Genomic DNA, 21,286 nt, shown 5'->3' with positions numbered 1-21,286 from the left:
GCTGATGAGAAACTCGTACTGTAATCTGATGTCTGTGTCGATGTAGAGGTCAAACTAGAGGTCACAGGTGCAGTAGTTGGTCCTGTAATAAAACACCAGCACAGAGTCACCTGCTTTCTCTCTTAATTATTGCAGAGATAATCATTTTGAAAAATTAAGTGGCCAATTTGTCTGAATGTCATGAATCTTGTGAAGGACACATCCAGGTCACATTTAATTTCAAAACTGTGATTAGTAAGTAATATTTAGCATGTTTCATTGAATGTTTTTGGGGACATTAAACCCTTTTACATTATGACATTTACCCCTCACATCTAATTTCTGACATATGAGGAAAATGCAAAAATAAATAAAAAAATAAAAATAAATAAAAAATAAATAAATAAATAAATAAATAATAATAATAAACAAATAATTAAAAATAGTCAAATAAATTCATTTTTTTGCAAATGAATTTGTACATTCATGCAAAAAACTATATAAACTATAATGTGTATTAAATAACTAAATGAACCTGAGAGAAATGTATCATATTGCATCAAATAAAAATATATTGTATGCAATTGCAGAAATATATGAATCAAGTAACAAAATATCACTATAAATAAGTGCAATTACCAAAAAACAACAACAACAACAACAGCAACAACCCTAAAACTTAATTATAAAACATTAAAGTACAAAAAATTAGAAGATTTAGGGAGTATCACTGTTTTTCATTTTCATTAAAATAGCAATGCAAATAAAATAAAATGGTTGTAAATTAATCCTTATTTTCTTTATGCAAAATATGAGGTTAAATGTTTGTTGTTTACAACAACAACTGCCGAGAAACAAGTAAAACATAGTAGAAGTAAATAAATACTATACTGTACAACAAATAAAAACAATCTGGCACAAGAGGATTCTGTGGTGAAATGTGATTTTGACATGTTCACTCTTATTGCTGTTGTCTAGCAAATACTTCAGTCATGTATTAAAATCTCACCAGGACAGGGTTTGACTCTAACGGTCTTCTGTCCATGACTGACGTGGTTCTTCACGCTGCAGCTGATGTTTCCATCGGTTTCCTCATCCAGATCAATGCTTCTGTTTCCATCTATCAGTGGATCTCCATTCAGAGTCCAGTTATAGAGGAGCTGATCCCCCTCAGAGGAGCAGGACGCTCTCATCACCCCACTGGAGGAGCAGCTGATTGACACTTCCACTGAGCCAATAGGAGCTGGAGGGAGGGACACATGACAGTCACATGAATCTTTCTCTCTCATTCTTGAGATGAGTACTTGAAAAGTGCAGATGAATTTGACTAAATACTTCCAGACATTTAATAATGAGCTGCAACAAAAACCTTTACAGAGATTCAACTGAATCATTTGCATGAGAGTGAGATCTTTGGACAACATGAGGTTGGAATGAGTCTGATGAGAGAGTTTCTGTACCTTCAACAATCACTTGAAGATCTCTAGATGTTTCTGTGCCATCCGAGGGACTGAGTTTTAATGTGTAATTCCCTGAATCTGCTCTGATCACACGCTTTATTATCAGAGTCCCATTAATGACTGTCACTTCAGGTCTGTTATTATAAAGATCACAATCCTTCATCCTGCCATTCTTTACTCTACAAACTGGATCATCTTGTGTGTTATTTATTCTGTGACGTAACCCCAGGTCATATTTACTGGCGTCCAGCACCATAAGCAGATTGAGTTTGTGTCCCAGAGCTGCGTAACAGAGATCAAACTGATCAAACCTGCAGAACAGATCCAGACCTGGGAACAAAACACACACACACACGTTTTTGTGAATTGTGGGGACTTTCCATAGACTTCTATAGTTTTTATACTGACAAAATGATATTGTCTATCCCCTAACCCAACACTAACCCTAAACCTACCGCTTACAGAAAACATGTTTGCATTGTTACACTTTCAGATAAACATCATTTACTATGTTTAAACTTTTTTTACATTGTGGGGACCATCAAAAATTTCAGGTTTTACTATCCTTGTGGGGACATTTGGTCCCCACAATGTAGCAAGAACAAGTACACACACACACAAACACACACACACACACACACAACATTTAACTATATTATTGAGCTCTTCTTATAGATATCCTTTCAGTCAAAGTCAAAATGACACTGCTGATATAAATCTCTTTCCCATCAATTAATTAGACACAAATTAAATTAGATTAATAATTTTTCAGGTCAAAGAAATTAAAGTGTAAACATTCATGTCTTAGATGTTAGATGTATATATATAGAGAGAGAGAGAGAAGTACAGAATGACATGATGCAGTGAAAACATCAAATGTTTTAAAGATCTTTAGAAGGTAATGCATTTTTATCAGTAAATGTTATTTACAGAGATACAAAAATCAGCTGTTGTACCTCTTCTAAGAAGACTATATACAGACTGTAATTATATAAAAAATAATCATTTTGATTTCATGAGTACTAACATATCATAATAATCCACTAACACACACCGCTAAGACCTGGAAACATATAAGATGACTGACAACATTTTTTAAACAATATTACAGTGTTTTTATTTGAGAGATTCATGAGCTGCATGAGTTTGATGTGAAAGTGACTCACATGCAGTAGTTTGCAGCAGCAGCATCAGTCCAAAGATGAGCATCATTTCTATAAAATCCAGTTTCCAGAAGAGCCCAAAACCAGCAGAAGAGTGTGTGAGTCTCACACGGCATCACAGCAGCTCTAGTGACACATCAGGAAATTATATGACTTTAACAAAGAAAGAAGAAAGAGGAAGTTTTTCAGAGCAGGTCAATGTGGGTCAACAAATGACAAACTATTAAAATGAACATTTCTAAGTCACATTATTTTTGACATATCTTTGTTTAAACACACACATTCAACCCTTTTACTTTATTTAAACACATCTGTCTCACATATTAAATCACTGAGATTATTATTTGAAAGAGAGACATTTAAGTTGAATGGATGTAACTAAAACATTGAACAGAAACTACTGTTAGTCTGTTTGTGAAAAGTAAATTAAAAGACCTATTACTGTTTCAATTGTTGTTCATTTAAAAAACTTTCTGTAATTAGCACAGCATGTTTGCATGCAAATGCAATCAGCAAGATGTTATTTGTATATGTGTGCCGAGTGAATCAAAATGCGCTATATATAACATCATGTAGCCGTCCACAATCAGACCACAGTCTCTACTCTTTAGCACAATACCAACCATATAAACTTCAGCATAACAGAAACTGAACATTCAACTGTAATGGGTCTTTCGCTTTACACAAAAAGGCATAAAATAACATTTAATTACAACATTTAATCTTCTTACCTGATTTAGTTAATATGACAGACATTATTAACGAACCGGGGAATGAACTTCAGAAGCTGTGACAAATGTTACATTTTAAGTGTGCTGCACTAATATACACTCTTAGGAAGTTTGCCACTGCAAACTGTGCTCACAGTAGAGTTATGAGTTATAGTTATCTGTAGTTATGAGACCAGTGCAGTGTTTCTGTGAGAGAAAAGGAAGTTTAGATCATTCACAGGTTGAGGTTAAAGGTCTGGCACAAGGACACAAAAATAACACATATGTGTGGTTTGCAATTATGGTGGGGACTTTCCACTGACTGACGTTTCAGCTCTATATTTTCATAAAGATATTATTTATATATTATTAAACTGTTTTTGTCACTCTTTGGTTGCTTTTATACACTCTTAAAAATAAAGGTGCTTTAAAAGGTTCCTCACAGTGATGTCAAAGAAGAACTATTTTTGGTTCCACAAAGAGCCATTTAGTCAAAGATTCTTTAAAGAACCATCTGTTTCTTACCTTTTTATAATCTGAAGAACCTTTTTGCTACAAAGAACATTTTGTGAAAAAGAAAGGATCTTCAGATGTTTGAAGATTGAAGCACCTTTATTTTTAAGAGTGTAACAGTAGAACTCATAATAAATCTCAACAAAAAAAATGTCTATAAAAACCATTGCTGACTAACAAACATCTACTAAAAAACATCTGTCATGATTTGTATGTCTTTTATCAATTTTTACCTTTTTAAGTCTCAATACACAAGCTCTAACACACAATAATAATGGATGGTGTTCTTTTTTAACAACACTGGAAAACTGACCAGAATCAGAAGTTTATCTAGGATATTTAAAGTGTTTTTGAATATTCCTCACATTAAACCACTGAAACACTGTGAGTCAAATATACAGGAAAAACTGCTAAATAAAGCAGCTGTCATAAGGATATTTATAATGTCAGTCCTGCATGTGTCATTTGAAAGTGTATTAACAAACTCTCAGTGATTACTGCAGTTTGTGAAAACATTTTCTCCTAATAAAGAAGCTCAGTTTGTACTGAAATGATGAGACTGATATTTCTGTCATTACTCAAGTTCACCACACGAGGTCTCCATCAGCACAGCGCTATCGATCTGTTGTCATAGTAACAGCAGCCTGTTTCATCCTCTGCTTCATGTCTGACATCAGTCTATATATAATTCTATATTTTAATGATGGACTTGGTATCAAAGATAACAGTTACAACTCAGTGTGTGCATTCTGTTAGATAAAATGTTAATTGGCTTAATTAAAAATTAATATCGAATGATATTGTGACTTTTGAATGCCAGTGAAGTTTTATTTCAAAGTTTTTTATTTTCATTTAACTCATTAACTTTATTTACATTTACAATTTCTAAAGAATGCAATGTTTATCAATATTTTGTAATGACAAAAATATCTTGTGAAGAAAAATGCACAAATGGTTAAGCATTTTAAAAGTAATCTAAAAAATCTAAAAATCTAAAAAAAAAAAAAAATTCAAGCAGAAGTTTAAAACCACAGACAGAAAACACCAGACACTGCAAAACTGAGAAACGGATCAAGAGCTTCAAACAGGTAAAACATCTACAGACACTGTAACGGAAAAAAACTCAATCAAAACAACAGAATAAAGTAAAAGAGCAAAAGCAGAAATGTGAAATAAACACACAGAATGACTTCACAATCTGACAGATCTGAATCAGAGAAATAAAAGAGTCTTATCATTGATGTACAGAAGGGGTTTCATGTAAAGATATAAAAATATTGCTACAGACAAATAAAAAAGTGAATGTCTCAAAAATAATCTTAATAACTAAAACTGTAGAACAGGGGTCACCAGTGTCCTGCAGAGTTTAGCTCCAACCCTTTCTCATAGATGTGATGATCTGCTGCTCTCATGAATCTTCTGCTGTGTGTTCATGTCGTTCTCTAAATCTTCTCATTCTTACTTTCTGATCTTCCTGTTTATTTCCTAAAAGCATCACACCATCATCATCATCATCAGCATCATATTCACACTCTTAATATTTGCATATCAAATCCATAATGATGATCATAAATGTCTCTGACCTGACGTGTGTCTCATGTAGATGTGAAAACCTCCTAACAGACCCAACAGAACCATCAGCTGAAAACACCAGACCAGCACAAACACCACAGACACTGAACACACTGAATAACACAAATACATCAAACAGTCAGTCAATCAATCAATGCTGGGTTGCTGATATCTGTAGATGAGCAGAAATGATCTCACCAGGACAGGGTTTGACTCTAATGGTTTCTGTCCATGACTGACGTGGTTCTTCACGCTGCAGCTGATGTTTCCATCAGTTCCTTCATCCAGTTCAATGCTGCTGTTTCCATCCATCAGTGGATCTCCATTCAGAGTCCAGCTGTAGAGGAGCTGATCCCCCTCAGAGGAGCAGGACGCCCTCATCACCCCACTGGAGGAGCAGATGATTGACACTTCCACTGAGCCAATAGGAGCTGGAGGGAGGGACACATGACAGTCACATGACAAACACAGGAAAATCTTGTTCTTCCACACTACTCATACTATTACTGGAGCATGGAATAAAAGCCTTCACAGTTCAACTGATTGATTTGTATGAGAGTGAGATCTTTGGAGAACATGAGGAATAAAAGCCTTCACAGAGATTCAACTGATTGATTTGCATGAAAGTGAGATCTTTTGAATGAACATGAAAGATTGGGATGAGTCTGATTTTTAAATGAACAACAGAATTGAACATGAAACACTAATAGGTTTTTAATTTACCTTCAAAACAATCACTTTTTCAAAGATTTCAACTTAAATGTCTCTCTTTTAAATAATAATCTCAGTGATTTAATATGTGAGATGTTTCTGTACCTTCAACAATCACTTGAAGATTTCCTGAAATGACTGAGTGTTAATGTTATGCTGTAATTCCCTGAATCTGCTCTGGTCACATGGTTTATTATCAGAGTCCCATTAATGACTGTCACTTCAGGTCTGTTATTATAAAGATCACAATCCTTCATCCTGTCATTCTTTATTCTACAAACTGGATCATTTACTGTGTTGTTAATTCTCTTTATTAACTTCAGGTCATATTTTCTAGTGTCCAGCACCATCAGCAGATTGAGTTTGTGTCCCAGAACTGCGTAACACTGATCAGACTGATTGAACCTGCAGAACCGATCCAGACCTGAAGAACAAAATACACACACACACACACACATTTGATCCCCATAACATGATAAATACCAGGCACACACACACACACACACACACACACAGTGAAATCCACATTCAGTAAAATTAACTGTGGATGCTTTATTGATAACATTTAAATAGTAATTGTTATTTCAATTAGTAATACTAATTTGCAACATTAGAAATATTTTTGACTGTTAAATAAATGCTATTTCCTTGAACATAAGTATCAATTATGTAAACATTTTTAATTCTGAACAAATGTAATGTAAGGAAATAACTGACAACAAACCAATGAACTATTAAAAAAGAAAAAAAATCAATAATTCAAATGACCAGTGTAAATTATTCCACTTACATCACAGTTACCACGCCTCAAGACATGATTTAGATGTTTTATTTCAAGACATTTGTCAGATTTTGTTCCTACAGCTCTCTTGTGAGTAGAATTACTTACGCTTTGCATCCCAAGGCTTCATTGCTATTTTAAAAATATCATTTTAGAGTAAGTTTTTGAAGACTAATGCAGTTATTAGAGAGAGAGAGACACACAGAGGCAGAGAGAGATTAATCCTGTGAATTACCCATGTCTCTGCATCTCTCACCAGTGTTCAGCAGCAGCATCTCTACTGATATCAAAACTGTAAGTTTATCTGCTTCAAGAACAGCACAGTTATTACCTCATTTGTGAGAAAGGTTGTGTAGTTCTTCAGTTGCAAACTATTTTCCAAAAAAGTCATCTGCTTTTGTGTGACTGTATGTTTGTATGTGTGTGTGAGAGAGCAGAAGGATGAATGCATGATTTCCGTAGATGATAATTAAGGTTACTTTGTGGAAAAAAAACAACAACAACAACAAAACATTTTTATCCTTTCTTTGTGGGTTTTGGTTTATTTGATGTTGTCAGAACTACTTCATAGCTGTGTGTTTACTTAAAAATAATTGCACACCACAGAACAATAGAAATGATAATTAATTTGTTCAACAGCCTAGAATCATTCACATTATAGTGACTAAAAAAAGACATTGTATTGCGACTCCCACACTTCTGTACAACTGTTTTAATCATAATATTAGATATTATGGTAGATGTTGTTAATGTCTGATCACAGAAATGATCTCACCAGGACAGGGTTCGACTCTAATGGTTTTCTGTGCGTGACTGATGTGGTTCTTCACGCTGCAGCTGATGTTTCCACCAGTTTCCTCATCTAGATCAATGCTGCTGTTTCCAACCATCAGTCCTTGTTCTAGTATTTTTCCATTTAGAGTCCAGCTGTAAATGATCTGATCACCCTCAGATGAGCAGGACACTGACCTCTGATTGGAGGAGCAGCTGGTTGACACTTTCACTGAGCCAATAGGAACTGGAGGGAGGGACACATGAGAATCACATGACACAGAGATTAATTTGCATGAGAGTGAGATTTTTGAAGAAGGACCTGAAGGAAAAAACACAAACAAACATAATAATATTCAATCACTAGCCCATTTGGCTATTAATTTTTAAGTTACTGGCTATTCAGAACTATACAAACTTAGATTACATTTTCTAAAATGGCCTTTAAGTTTTATATCAGTGGATTATATGAACAGGGATAGAAACAATAGAAACAACATAAAATACAAATAAAATGTTTAAATAAAACAGCAATTATTTTGTTACAACTTCCAAATATATTTCACTCTAAACATCAATGTTTAAATGGGTCATCGGATGCTAAGTTCACTTTTTCATGTTATTTGAACATTAATGTGTGTTGTCAGTGTATGTACAAATCTACCCTATAATGATAAAAATCCATGCAGTGGTTTTTAATTAATCTGTAAAAATAATATCCCCTTTTTCAAATGGAGCTGTTCTCAGATGCCTGTCATTGTGGCGTCACACCAACAGAGGACACACCCACGATAGTTGATTGACATGAGCGTCTTACCTCAGATCAGCTGTCACAGTCCAGTAACTTTCCTTGTTTCGATGCTGGAGCAGGGATGTAAGTTAGACAAGAATATCTCTGATTGAGCGATTGAGGTGTTGTGTTGCTGGATGTAATAATGAACATAGTGGTCGTCATTTACTCCCGACATCTGAGCCGCTGAAGATATAGTGGATTACGTTTGTTTGTGAAGGGAATGCGTCTCCCGATCTACATATATCCGTCTATGTTAGCGTGAATCATTCATGATCCAGCTTCACTTACAGCAGAAGTGAGTATAAGCATTTTTTTATGAATCTTTGCGATCGTCTTTCCTTATAACGTGGTAGTTAGCAAGTTTAGCGGCTAAACGCGGCTAATGTAAACAAGACCATCTTTTCACACAGAGAAGAGAGGGGCGGGGCAAGCAGAGCTCATTTGCATTTAAAGGAACAACCCCTTAGAATGAGATGATTTTTGCAGAGCTGATTTTGGCAAAGTAAAAAGGGTGTTGTTTTACAAAACCATTGAGAATTTTTAATCAAAGTATATTAGAGACTTTTCATTAAGACCCTAAAGAATCATATCAACTTGTGGAAAATGGGCATCCGATGACCCCTTTAAATTTAAACACATTCAACTGCCAACTGTTCACCTAATTTATATGCTTTAACTGTAGTCATATGACATTAATATTTTTAGATTCACAAAAATGAGGTTGAGGTTAAAGGTCTGGCACAAGGACACAAAAATAACACATGTGTGGTTTGTTATCATGGTGGGGACTTTCCACTGACTGACGTTTCTGCTTTATATTTTCATAAAGATATTATTTATATATTATTAAACTGTTTTTGTCACTCTTTGGTTGCTTTTATACACACTCAAAAATAAAGGTGCTTTAAAAGGTTCCTCACAGTGATGTCACAGAAGAACTATTTTTGGTTCCTCAAAGACCCATTTAGTCAAAGATTCTTTAAAGAACCATCTGTTTCTTACCTCTTTATAATCTGAAGAACCTTTTTTGCTACAAAGAACATTTTGGGAAAAATAAAGGATCTTCAGATGTTTGAAGATTGAAGCACCTTTATTTTTAAGAGTGTAACAGTAGAACTCATAATAAATCTCAACAACAACAAACAAATGTCTATAAAAACCATTTGTGACCAACAAACATCTACTAAAAACATCTGTCATGATTTGTATGTCTTTTATCAACTTTTACCTTTTTAAGTCTCAATACACAAGCTCTAACACACAATAATAATGAATGGTGTTCTCTTTTAACAACACTGGAAAACTGACCAGAATCAGAAGTTTATCTAGGATATCTAAAGTGTTTTTGAGTATTCCTCACATTAAACCACTGAAACACTGTGAGTCAAATATACAGGAAAAACTGCTAAATAAAGCAGCTGTCATAAGGATATTTATAATGTCAGTCCTGCATGTGTCATTTGAAAGTGTATTAACAAACTCTCAGTGATTACTGCAGTTTGTGAAAACATTTTCTGCTAATAAAGAAGCTCAGTTTGTACTGAAATGATGAGATTGATATTTCTGTCATTACTCAAGTTCACCACACGAGGTCTCCATCAGCACAGCACTATCGATCTGTTGTCATAGTAACAGCTGCCTGTTTCATCTTCTGCTTCATGTCTGACATCAGTCTATATATAATTCTATATTTTAATGATGGACTTGGTATCAAAGATAACAGTTACAACTCAGTGTGTGCATTCTGTTAGATAAAATGTTAATTGGCTTAATTAAAAATTAATATCGAATGATACTGTGACTTTTGAATGCCAGTAAAGTTTTATTTCAAAGTTTTTTATTTTCATTTAACTCATTAACTTTATTTACATTTACAATTTCTAAAGAATGCAATGTTTATCAGTATTTTGTAATGACAAAAATATCTTGTGAAGAAAAATGCACAAATGGTTAAGCATTTTAAAAGTAATCTAAAAAATCTAAAAATCTAAAAAAAAAACCTTGCAAATTCAAGCAGAAGTTTAAAACCACAGACAGAAAACACCAGACACTGCAAAACTGAGAAACGGATCAAGAGCTTCAAACAGGTAAAACATCTACAGACACTGTAACGGAAAAAAACTCAATCAAAACAACAGAATAAAGTAAAAGAGCAAAAGCAGAAATGTGAAATAAACACACAGAACGACTTCACAATCTGACAGATCTGAATCAGAGAAATAAAAGAGTCTTATCATTGATGTACAGAAGGGGTTTCATGTAAAGATATAAAAATATTGCTACAGACAAATAAAAGTGAATGTCTCAAAAATAATCTTAATAACTAAAACTGTAGAACAGGGGTCACCAGTGTCCTGCAGAGTTTAGCTCCAACCCTTTCTCATAGATGTGATGATCTGCTGCTCTCATGAATCTTCTGCTGTGTGTTCATGTCGTTCTCTAAATCTTCTCATTCTCACTTTCTGATCTTCCTGTTTCTTTCCTAAAAGCATCACATCATCATCATGTTCACACACTCAATATTTGCATGTCAAATCCATAATGATGATCATAAATGTCTCTGACCTGACATGTGTCTCATGTAGATGTGAAAACCTCCTAACAGACCCAACAGAACCATCAGCTGAAAACACCAGACCAGCACAAACACCACAGACACTGAACACACTGAATAACACAAATACATCAATCAGTCAGTCAATCAATCAATGCTGGGTTGCTGATATCTGTAGATGAACAGAAATGATCTCACCAGGACAGGGTTTGACTCTAATGGTTTTCTGTCCATGACTGACGTGGTTCTTCACGCTGCAGCTGATGTTTCCATCAGTTCCTTCATTCAGATCAATGCTGCTGTTTCCAACCATCAGTGGATCTCCATTCAGAGTCCAGCTGTAGAGGAGCTGATCACCCTCAGAGGAGCAGGACGCCCTCATCACCTCACTGGAGGAGCAGATGATTGACACTTCCACTGAGCCAATAGGAGCTGGAGGGAGGGACACATGACAGTCACATGACAAACACAGGAGAATCTTGTTCTTCCACACTACTCATACTATTACTGGAGCATGTAGTGTGTTTACTGTGTGCTACAGGAATAAAAACATTTGCATGAGAGTGAGATCTTTGGAGAACATGAGATCGGAATGAGTCTGATGAGAGAGTTTCTGTACCTTCAACAATCACTTGAAGATCTCTTGATGTTATTGTGCCATCTGGGCGATCAAGGGTTATTCTGTAATTCCCTGAATCTGATCTGATCACATGGTTTATTATCAGAGTCCCGTTAATGACTGTCACTTCACGTCTGTTATTATAAAGATCACATTCCCTGATTCTGCCATATTTTACTCTACAAACTGGATCATCGTGTGTGTTGTATATTCTCTTTATTATCTTCAGGTCATATTCATTAGCGTTCAACATCATCAGCAGATTGAGTTTGTGTCCCAGGGCTGCGTAACAGGGATCAGACTGATTAAAACTACAGTTCCACTCCACACCTGAAGAAGAACAAAACAAACACACACACAATGAAATACCTAAAAATCTGCATACATCATTAAAGGGTTTCTCCACCCCCAAATTAAAATTTTGTCATTAATCATTTACCCCTGATGTCACATCGATTATTTTACTGATCTCCTTGTTTCCTCATTTCTGTTGATTGCATTTGCAATTAATTAGACAAATAAATCGCCCCATAGTGCAATTAATTAGGTTAAACATTTTAATCATTTGACAGCCCTAGCACAAATGTAAACAAAAAGATACATTATCAGGCAACATGCTTGAGCACACTACTCAAAAGTAAACTTCACTTTTATTCTTCTTTTATTGCTTTTATTACTGTTTCAACTGTAGTCATAAGACAGATATTTGCAGGTTCACAGAAATGATCTCACCGGTAGGACAGACTAGTCTAATGGTCTTCTGTCCATGACTGACGTGGTTCTTTACGCTGCAGCTGATGTTTCCATCAGTTCCTTCATCCAGTTCAATGCTGCTGTTTCCATCCATCAGTGGATCTCCATTCAGAGTCCAGCTGTAGAGGAGCTGATCACCCTCAGAGGAGCAGGACGCCCTCATCACCTCACTGGAGGAGCAGATGATTGACACTTCCACTGAGCCAATAGGAGCTGGAGGGAGGGACACATGACAGTCACATGACAAATACAGGAGAATCTTGTTTTTCCACACTACTCATACTAATACTGGAGTATGTAGTGTGTTTGCTAGGGTGGAACAATTCAGCTTACTCAGGGTTTGGTTTGTATCACAGCTTTAGAGTTACAGATAAAAATAAATACTGAAATATGGAAGAAACGATATTCTACATATAAAAAACTAAAAGTGCCAGTAGGTGGGGAAAATTATGGTCTTAATAAGTAGGCTAAGTCATTCAGTTATTCATTCGATAACATCGATTTGTTCAAACAAGTGATTAATTTAGAAACAAAGCTATAAGTTTGATTGCAACATATAATTCATTACTGTTAAAAGTGTTCATTGTCTGTTTGATTATGTCATTAACTGATCTTTACCATACATCTCTGCCATGTACATCAACTTGACATAGTCACCACCAGTAAGCTATGACTAAATATATTGTAGAAACTTTAATTTTCTGCAAAGCTGCTTTGCAAAGATTTGTATCGTGAAAAGCGCTATACAAATAAACTTGAATTGAAACTTGGATTCGATTCATTCAATAAGGAAACACCGCTTTGTGTTGATTAGAGACGCACAATAGTTTGTTGGTGAAATTACTGACAATGTGTCAATCTTCATTTTAAGTAAAACTTCTGTGTAAACTATTTTTTTTCTTACTACAAGCCAATGATGATTCTGAACGAAAACACTGTGTTTGTTATAGTAACACATGCAACTTTCACAACTTTCATCTGTTAATGTTATAGGTATTTTAGGAAATAGCCTGCTCCATAAATTCAGTTCAACAGCATTAAGTTGAAGAGGGTAAATGTTATCACTTGACTGAATCTACACACGCATTTTAGAAGGTGTTCTTGCTCCATCCAAGCAATAAATGTACGTCTTTAAACAAGCGCTGTAATATTCTTCAACCCCTCAGGTAATGCCAATACGACCCGTTTCAGGGGCTGCCAAAATTGAATTTTAAAATAAGCTATAGAAATGCAGTTTAATATTTAATAAGTAAATCTCCATATTATTCATAGGCTACTTTCTGTCGAATTTCTGACAGAAATTGAATAAAGTAATCAAATGCTAAATAGCATTGCAAATTTTACTGTATAAATTAAAAATGAACCTTTATTAAAGTTACAAAAGCTATTCAATCAAGAGCAGTGAGTAATTTCCTTCCCTGGTGAAAAAAACCAGCATATGCTGGAAGGCATGTTTTGATGGTGGGATGCTGGTTAGGTATGTTTTGGTGCTGGTGGAGAACCATGGTTCGTTTTTTTTTTACCGAGAACCGTTCCACCCACAGTGTTTACTGTGAGCTACAGGAATAAAAACCTTCACAAAGATTCGACTGATTCATTTGCATGAGAGTGAGATCTTTGGAGAACATGAGATTGGAATGAGTCTGATGAAAGAGTTTCTGTACCTTCAACAATCACTTGAAGATCTGTAAATGTTCCTCTGTCATCTGAGCGATTGAGAGTCAATCTGTAATTCCCCGAATCTGCTCTGATCACATGGTTTATTATCAGAGTCCCTTTAATGACTGTCACTTCAGTTCTGTTATTATAAAGATCACAATCCCTGATTCTGCCATATTTTATTCTACAAACCAGATCATCTATTGTGCTGTTTATTCTATTTATTATCTTCAGGTCATATTCACTAGCGTTCAACATCATCAGCAGACTGAGTTTGTCTCCCAGAGCCGCGTAACAGGGATCAGACTGATTAAAGCTACAGTTCCACTCCACACCTGAAGAACAAAACAAACACACACACACACACACACAATGAAATACCAAAATCTACAGACATCATTAATTAAAATCAGACACACATTACACAAACATTCACAGAATTAAAGCTCAACAGAAGAAACACATCAAACATACTCTTGATCTGATCTCAGTACTGCTCATTTTCATCATAAACACAGATTTGTGTGTCTCCTGACTTACTAATTAGCAGGATACTAAACATAATTATATTACTAGATAGATTTAACTTGGTTTAGTGTGTAAAATAAAACATTTATTTTATTTTAAAATCTTTTTGAAACTATAATATCAACTTTTTTTTGGCTTCAGTCAAAAAGCAAATCTATATGTTGTTTATATTCAAATTTATTACCATGATTTCGCTATCTACAAACACTTTATGCATGTTGATACGGTTTATTCTGATAAAGCATAAATTGTCTTTGTCCTGCACTTTCTGTCCAATCCTGTAATCCAGTGACATTTCTCTCATTTAGAAATAATGTCTTGATCTTTCTGAAATCACATTTAATGCACTGACATCATTTGATGAATCCGTCTTCAAACCTTATAGCACAGTGGACATGTTAACCCTCCACTAATATAAACTGTTAATACCAGAAAAGACTATGATTAGATCACTGCAGACTCTTAATGTAATATTGCAACAAGGGCTGTGCATTAATTACAGAAAAAACTAGATAAAAAAAGTTCGTCAAGACAAACTTTAAGTTGGCAAAGCAGTGAAAGTTTTAAAAAGTTTATAAAGTTTAACCCTTTAAGAAGTTTTAAGTTTGATGGTTTTCAGTCCGAAATAGTTTTAATTCTAAAGTAGTTTTAAAAGGTTAAAGTCTGGATGTTTTGAAGGCAATACAGTCTGTTAGAGATAGATAGATGAGTTTGAATGAGTTTAAATGGATTAGAAATACAGTACATAGAAGGGAAGCTTGATTGAATCTCAAAGGATTCTGGGAGTTTTGACAGTTGGAATTTGAATAGTGCTGGCTCATTTGAACATTCCGTCAATGTAAGTCTATGGGATTTTTCCCAAATTTAATCGTCATTTTTAGGAAAATGGTAAGTCCGATCAGTTAGAAAAGATATAGCAACTAACTTCAGATCAGTTTGAAGATCTGGGCTGAGTTTGGAGTTTGTAGAGTTAAAGCTCTAGGAGGAGTTAGTGTCGACAGATTTAGTCTCAGAAGAAAATAGCGTATCAGTAAGTTGGCTTTCTCAAGCCAACTTAATAATGTGTTAAAAATATTAACAGTGCACCCCGCCCAAGCTCAGACCTGTCCAAAATCTTACATTAATGCAGTTGCTGATGAACATGATGCCAGACTGTGTGACGAAGCCTATTAGAATGCAGTTATATGCCACTAAAATACAACGGCAAAACTGTATGAATTCGTGTCTTATATATTTGCATCAAATAGCGTAGTTTAACAATATCACATGAGCATGAGTGCTGTTTTCCCCCAATATCTGCAGATGATTGCAAATGTGATGTTGAATTTATACAAGTTAATACTGTGTTATGTTTTAAACACAATATTGTCTGTTGGAACAGTAAACATGTCACTTAAAGTAAAAATCAAGGAGGTATTTAGATATCACCTACAGATTTTATTCTACAGTTTAAGTTTATTTAAAAGTGCAATTTTTTTTTAAATGTATATAATTTGTAAATTAAATTAAGCTCTGTATAAAAACACTATTTTTTCAACAGTGCAACAGTGCTTATCTCCGGCCAAATACAACAAATATGTTTTACAGTAAACAAACGGTCAAGCGCAAAGACCCCAGGTGTGGGCATTGTGACAGACCCTGGCTACAGTATATGGTTACAGCGTGCATGTAACTAAGCTACAGAGTACAGAGTACACTGTAAAAAACAATTTGTTGAGTCAACTTAAAATAATTTGTAACCTGGCTGCCTATAAATAAATAAGTTCAGTCAACTCAAAAAAAGTTTATTCAACTTGAAATGTTAAATTATACTAAGTGACAACTTAGATATTTGAGTTGAATCAACTTAAAATTTTAAGGCAGCTGGGTTACTTACCCATCTGTTAAGTTTAGCAACCACAAATATCTAAGTTGTTACTTAGTAAAACTTAACAAACTTATTTTAGTTGACTGAACTTAAAATATTAAGGCAGCAGGGTAACAAATTATTTTAAGCTCACTCAACAAATTGTGTTTTTTATTTTTTACAGTGTAGGTGAATTGGGAAACAGCGTCTTTGAGAAGTGCGGATTGCTTTACATCAGCAACAAATGCATATGTACTATTCACTGAAATTGGTCTAAAAAAAGACTATGCACAGACTAAAATTATAGAAACTATCATTTCACATTCTCATAATACTCCACTTTATACACAGTCAAAAAGATCAGAAAATCTATTACTAGATGACTGCAGACTTCATCTGACTGAACAATGATCAGCATCATAAGATGAGTTTGATGTGAAAGTGACTCACATGCAGTAGTTTGCAGCAGCAGCATCAGTCCAAAGATGAGCATCATTTCTCCAAAGTCCAGTTTCCAGAGCCCAAAACCAGCAGAAGAGTGTGATGCTGCTTCAGTCACACAATCACTTCTCACTCTGACAGAAGAGCCAAAAACTGACACTCATCTGTGCTCACAATACAGTTATTAAACTATTGCACCGTTTCTGTGAGAGAAAAGGAAGTTGAGATCACTACTGGAGCAGTTTGGGGTTGAAGTTCTTGCACAGGAACACCAAAATAACTAACACATACGTTTGTTTACTGTCTTTGTGCGACCACAAGTAAAAATTGTCTGTGGTGACAATAAAAACCATTGCTGACCGACAAACGATTTGCCTGTCTTCTATAAACTTTTACCCAAGTCTGAATCCACGTGGTCTGACACAAAATCGTAAAGACATAATCATAAAATCATAAATATATTTTCTGTTACTCCACCGGAAAACTGACCATCAGAAGTTTATCTAGAATATCTTTTTTTTTTCATTTCCATTTCTTTTCTTTTTTTTTTTTTTTTTGAATATTCCTCACATTAAACCACTGAAACAAAAACATAAGAGTCAAGTACACAGAATAAAACAGCTAAATAAACGAGTTGTCATAAGGATATTTATAATGTGAGTTTTAAAGCCTGCATGTGTTGTTTGAAAGTGTATTAACAAACTCTAACTGATTATAGTGTAACCCTTGACACTTTTAACGTTTGAAAACAGCAATGCTTTAATTTGGTATTTCCCCTTTAAGAGGGTGGGGAGCGCGTGCACGGAGAAAGTGCAAGGCAATAGCAGAAGTGATCGTGAAGAGAGACTACGCACCGCATGTGAGAGTCTTATTCCCTCGATAAAGATTTCGTATTTCTATTCTGAAGAATGCTGAAGTTTAAGCAAATACTTTGCTCATTCTTTCCTGTGGTTCTTTGTTTTCAAGACATTCTTACTGTTTTTTTCCTCGGTTTATTCGCTGGATGATGCAAATGGCATTTTAGTTCTACAAGTGGTTTCTCCAGGAGTGAGTTTCCTTTTCAGCAAGCATCCTACTAGCTGCATCAACTCTTCAGCTCTTCATGTCATGTCTTTCAACTCTTCAGATCTTCACTCATCCATCTTTGATCAACTGAATGCCATTCCTAAAGGAGCGGTAGGACTGAGACATTGCTTTTACACACATCACACGGAACTGAATTTTTTCCTTTTTTTCCAAAAAAAAAAAAAAATAATAAAATTATTGTTGGGGATTGTGTCTATTGTACACTGTTGTCTACTCACTCTATTTTTTATTTATTTATTTTTTTGGAGTGCCAGGAAGTACAAGCGCAACTAATTGCTTAAAATACATTGCTTAAAAAAACATTTTGGTGTGTTGTTACATTATTTATTTTTTTTCCTCCCTCCACTGAATTCTGATATTCAAAACTTTTTCATTTAACATCTTTGTGGCTGAAAAAAACAAAAAAAAAACAAAACAAGCTCCTCTGATGAACCTAGAAGACTAGTATTAGATCATATAGCCCTGAAAATAAATGTTAAAGCCGTGGTTACGATAGCAGTTTGTAAAAACATTTTCTCCTGATAAAGAAGCTCAGTTTGTACTGAAATGATGACACTTGAGATCTCTGTCATTACTCTGGTTTAACCCCACAAGATCTTCATCAGCACAGCGCTATTATTTTGTTCCCATAGTAAGCGGCCTGTTTCAGTCAAGTATCCACCTTATTCTTCAACGCGGCAGTAAGCCTATGAGCGAGACTTCTGGTTCATTAGCCACTATAGGGAAATAACAAGAAGAACACAGTAAAACTGTTTGCACTACAAACCAGTCTGTGCATTTTTAAAAATAATGCATTAAATTATTTGGTAAGATACACCATTTTGCAATATCAACCAGCAAAACAAGCTGTTTTGTACATCTAAAAAAAATGGCTGCGTCCACAAGTATGCGTTCGCACAAATTGGTGTGTGAAACCTGTGTTTCATAAACAAATCATGATTCACTGAAACATTCGTACTAAAATGTATTCTAAAATTTAAAAAAAAATATAGGAACAGCTGAAAGCACACGTAAGCAAAAATCACACTCTGTTTGGTCTTAATAATCTATGTATATATTTATGAAAAGTTCCAATGCAAAAGCCTCTAAAAGCCGTCTTGGTCAAAAATGAGATAATGATACTAAATGAATGCTCTCCACACATAGTATTTAAAAAAAAAAATGCCACCAGGTCAGCCTTGGTTGTAAAATGCCATTGTCTTTTGTGTGTCTCATGACTGACTGTGTCATGCTAACGTTCTTTTTAATGAGATGTGAGCACGCTAACAGAGCGGGATCATTTTCAGCGATTAAACGTTACGTTTCACTCTCTTGTTCGCATAAAGATATCGCACGGCTTCAGAAGACTTGGAATGCAACATGACTTGGAATGCTTTATACTGCTTGTTTATGGTCAGTTTTTGCAAGAAATACCTGTGACTGTACTTACATTTGCCTGTAACGTGTTTTATATTGTTCAGAAGTGGGTAAGTTTAGGGTAGGGGAGGGGTTTGGTGCTCCAATTAAAGTATGGATTTAAATTAAATTATTTATATTTTTTACAAATGCATGCAAACATTTAAATTAAGACAAATAACTGAAAAGAATGAAGGACCCTGCACGTCGACACTAAATGTGTACCTTGAGCATCATAAAGTGACGGCAAAGGGGTCCTGATCAAGCATCGGTATGTGACTAGGGAGTGAGAACGTGTTGACCAATACCATTTTTTTTCTGATACAAATATTCTAAATATTGGATACCGATACTGAACTGATAACAGTGCTGCTTTTTTTCCTTGATCACCGTAGAATATAGTCCTAGCTCTTATGTGCGAAACTGATGATCATTCTTTTTTGTGTTAAACACAATCCACTAAATCCACTGTGGCATCATGAGAGGTAAGGTGTCACCAAACTGTGGGTCCCTTTATTCCTTGCCATCCACTGCTGTCTTTTCCTTGGACACTTGAGACAGGGGAACTTGCCAGTATCCTTTGGTAATAAATCTGGCCTTTCCTAGCCGATCAATCAGTTCATCTACATGTGGCATTGGATAAAAATCAAACTGTGACACTTCATTCAGATTCCTGAAATCATTACAGAATCGTATTGTTCCATCTGGCTTGGGAACCAGCACAATATGGCACTCTGTGATTCTTCAATGATCCCTAGGTTAACATTTTTCTTACCTTCTCTTTGATAGCTTTTCGCCAAGCTTTAGAGACCCTGCATGTTTAGAGACCCCAATTTCATCGCGCTGACTGTTGCAATGATATGGAATACCCAATGTGTCACTCGTATAGTTTTGAATGGGGAAAATGCAACGCTGAATATGGGTGCTTCTGAATAAAATAGCCAATCGCTAATCAGTGTAAGCATAAATGTCATGTTACTGATCACTTTTGAGCCACAGCATGTCTAAAATATAATTGCAAATTGCAAAGGTAAAGTAATATGTTTATGCTCTGTCAGCTGTGGGGGGAATTCATACTCCTGCGCTGTATTTCTGAATTTCCACTACAAACTATGACTTTGGGGCCTTTAACAAAGACATTCAACTATTTTACTTTAGTTTAAAAAAAAAAAAAACACTTAGTTGAATATTACTGTGTTTTATTTCCGACCTGTCAATCATCTGATTAAATCAATCATCTGATTGATCAGCATGATAAGATGAATTTGATGTGAAAGTGACTCACATGCATCAGTTTGCAACAGCAGCAGCAGTCCAAAGATTTTTCTCTAAAGGCCCGTTTCCAGAAGAGCCCAATTCCAGCAGAAAAGTGTGATGCTGCTTTAGATCGTCTGGACTTCTGTCTGTCTGTGTTCTGGCTCTCATTAAGTGCCTTCACGGGGCAATGAGGAAATATCTGAAGAGGAAGTTTCTTTTTATAGAGGAAAGCAAATGCTGTTAGTCTGCACTAAAATAAATCTAAAACAGATGGTGAAACTAAGAGAAATGTGTAGAAGAAGAAGTAGTAACATTATATATTAAACTGTAACTTGTTGCAACAAGTCAAGTCACCTTTATTTATATAGTGCTTTTAACAATACAGATTGTGTCAAAGCAGCTTTACAGTATGAAATAGGAAAATAGTGTGTGAATAATTCAAAAGGACAACAGTAAACATTCAATTTTCAGTTAAAGGCAGTTTATCATTGATTCAATGATGTCATCTTCCAGCTCAGTTCAGTTCAAATAGTATCTGAGCAATCAAGTCGACGATATCGCTGGAAATTAAGTGTCCCCAAACTAAGTGAGCCAGAGGCGACAGCGCCAAGGAACCAAAACCAAAAGAAATTGAGAAAAAACAAACCAGGGACAAACCAGGCTCATTCGCGGGGCCAGTTCTCCTCAGGCCAGAC

At 35.1% G+C, this 21,286-nt stretch overlaps 1 protein-coding gene across 1 annotated transcript in view; it reads right to left on the bottom strand.

The window, feature by feature from the left end:
* Window positions 1–20,726, bottom strand: part of LOC127158121 (uncharacterized) — a 77,018-nt gene extending 56,292 nt beyond the window's left edge. The window contains exons 1-5 of the mRNA XM_051101271.1: window positions 20,620–20,726; window positions 16,863–17,056; window positions 1,440–1,769; window positions 989–1,222; window positions 20–82 (exon numbers count right to left, since the gene is read on the bottom strand). Coding sequence (XP_050957228.1) covers window positions 20–82; window positions 989–1,222; window positions 1,440–1,769; window positions 16,863–16,908 — 673 coding nt within the window. The 5' untranslated portion in view covers window positions 16,909–17,056; window positions 20,620–20,726. The remainder of the gene's footprint in view (window positions 1–19; window positions 83–988; window positions 1,223–1,439; window positions 1,770–16,862; window positions 17,057–20,619) is intronic.
* Window positions 20,727–21,286: the final 560 nt, after the last annotated feature.

The sequence above is a fragment of the Labeo rohita genome, unplaced genomic scaffold (assembly GCF_022985175.1).
Source record: "Labeo rohita strain BAU-BD-2019 unplaced genomic scaffold, IGBB_LRoh.1.0 scaffold_135, whole genome shotgun sequence".
NCBI lineage: Eukaryota > Metazoa > Chordata > Actinopteri > Cypriniformes > Cyprinidae > Labeo > Labeo rohita.
Note: the sequence above shows the minus strand (reverse complement) of the source record. Positions and strands in the feature narration are given on the sequence as shown.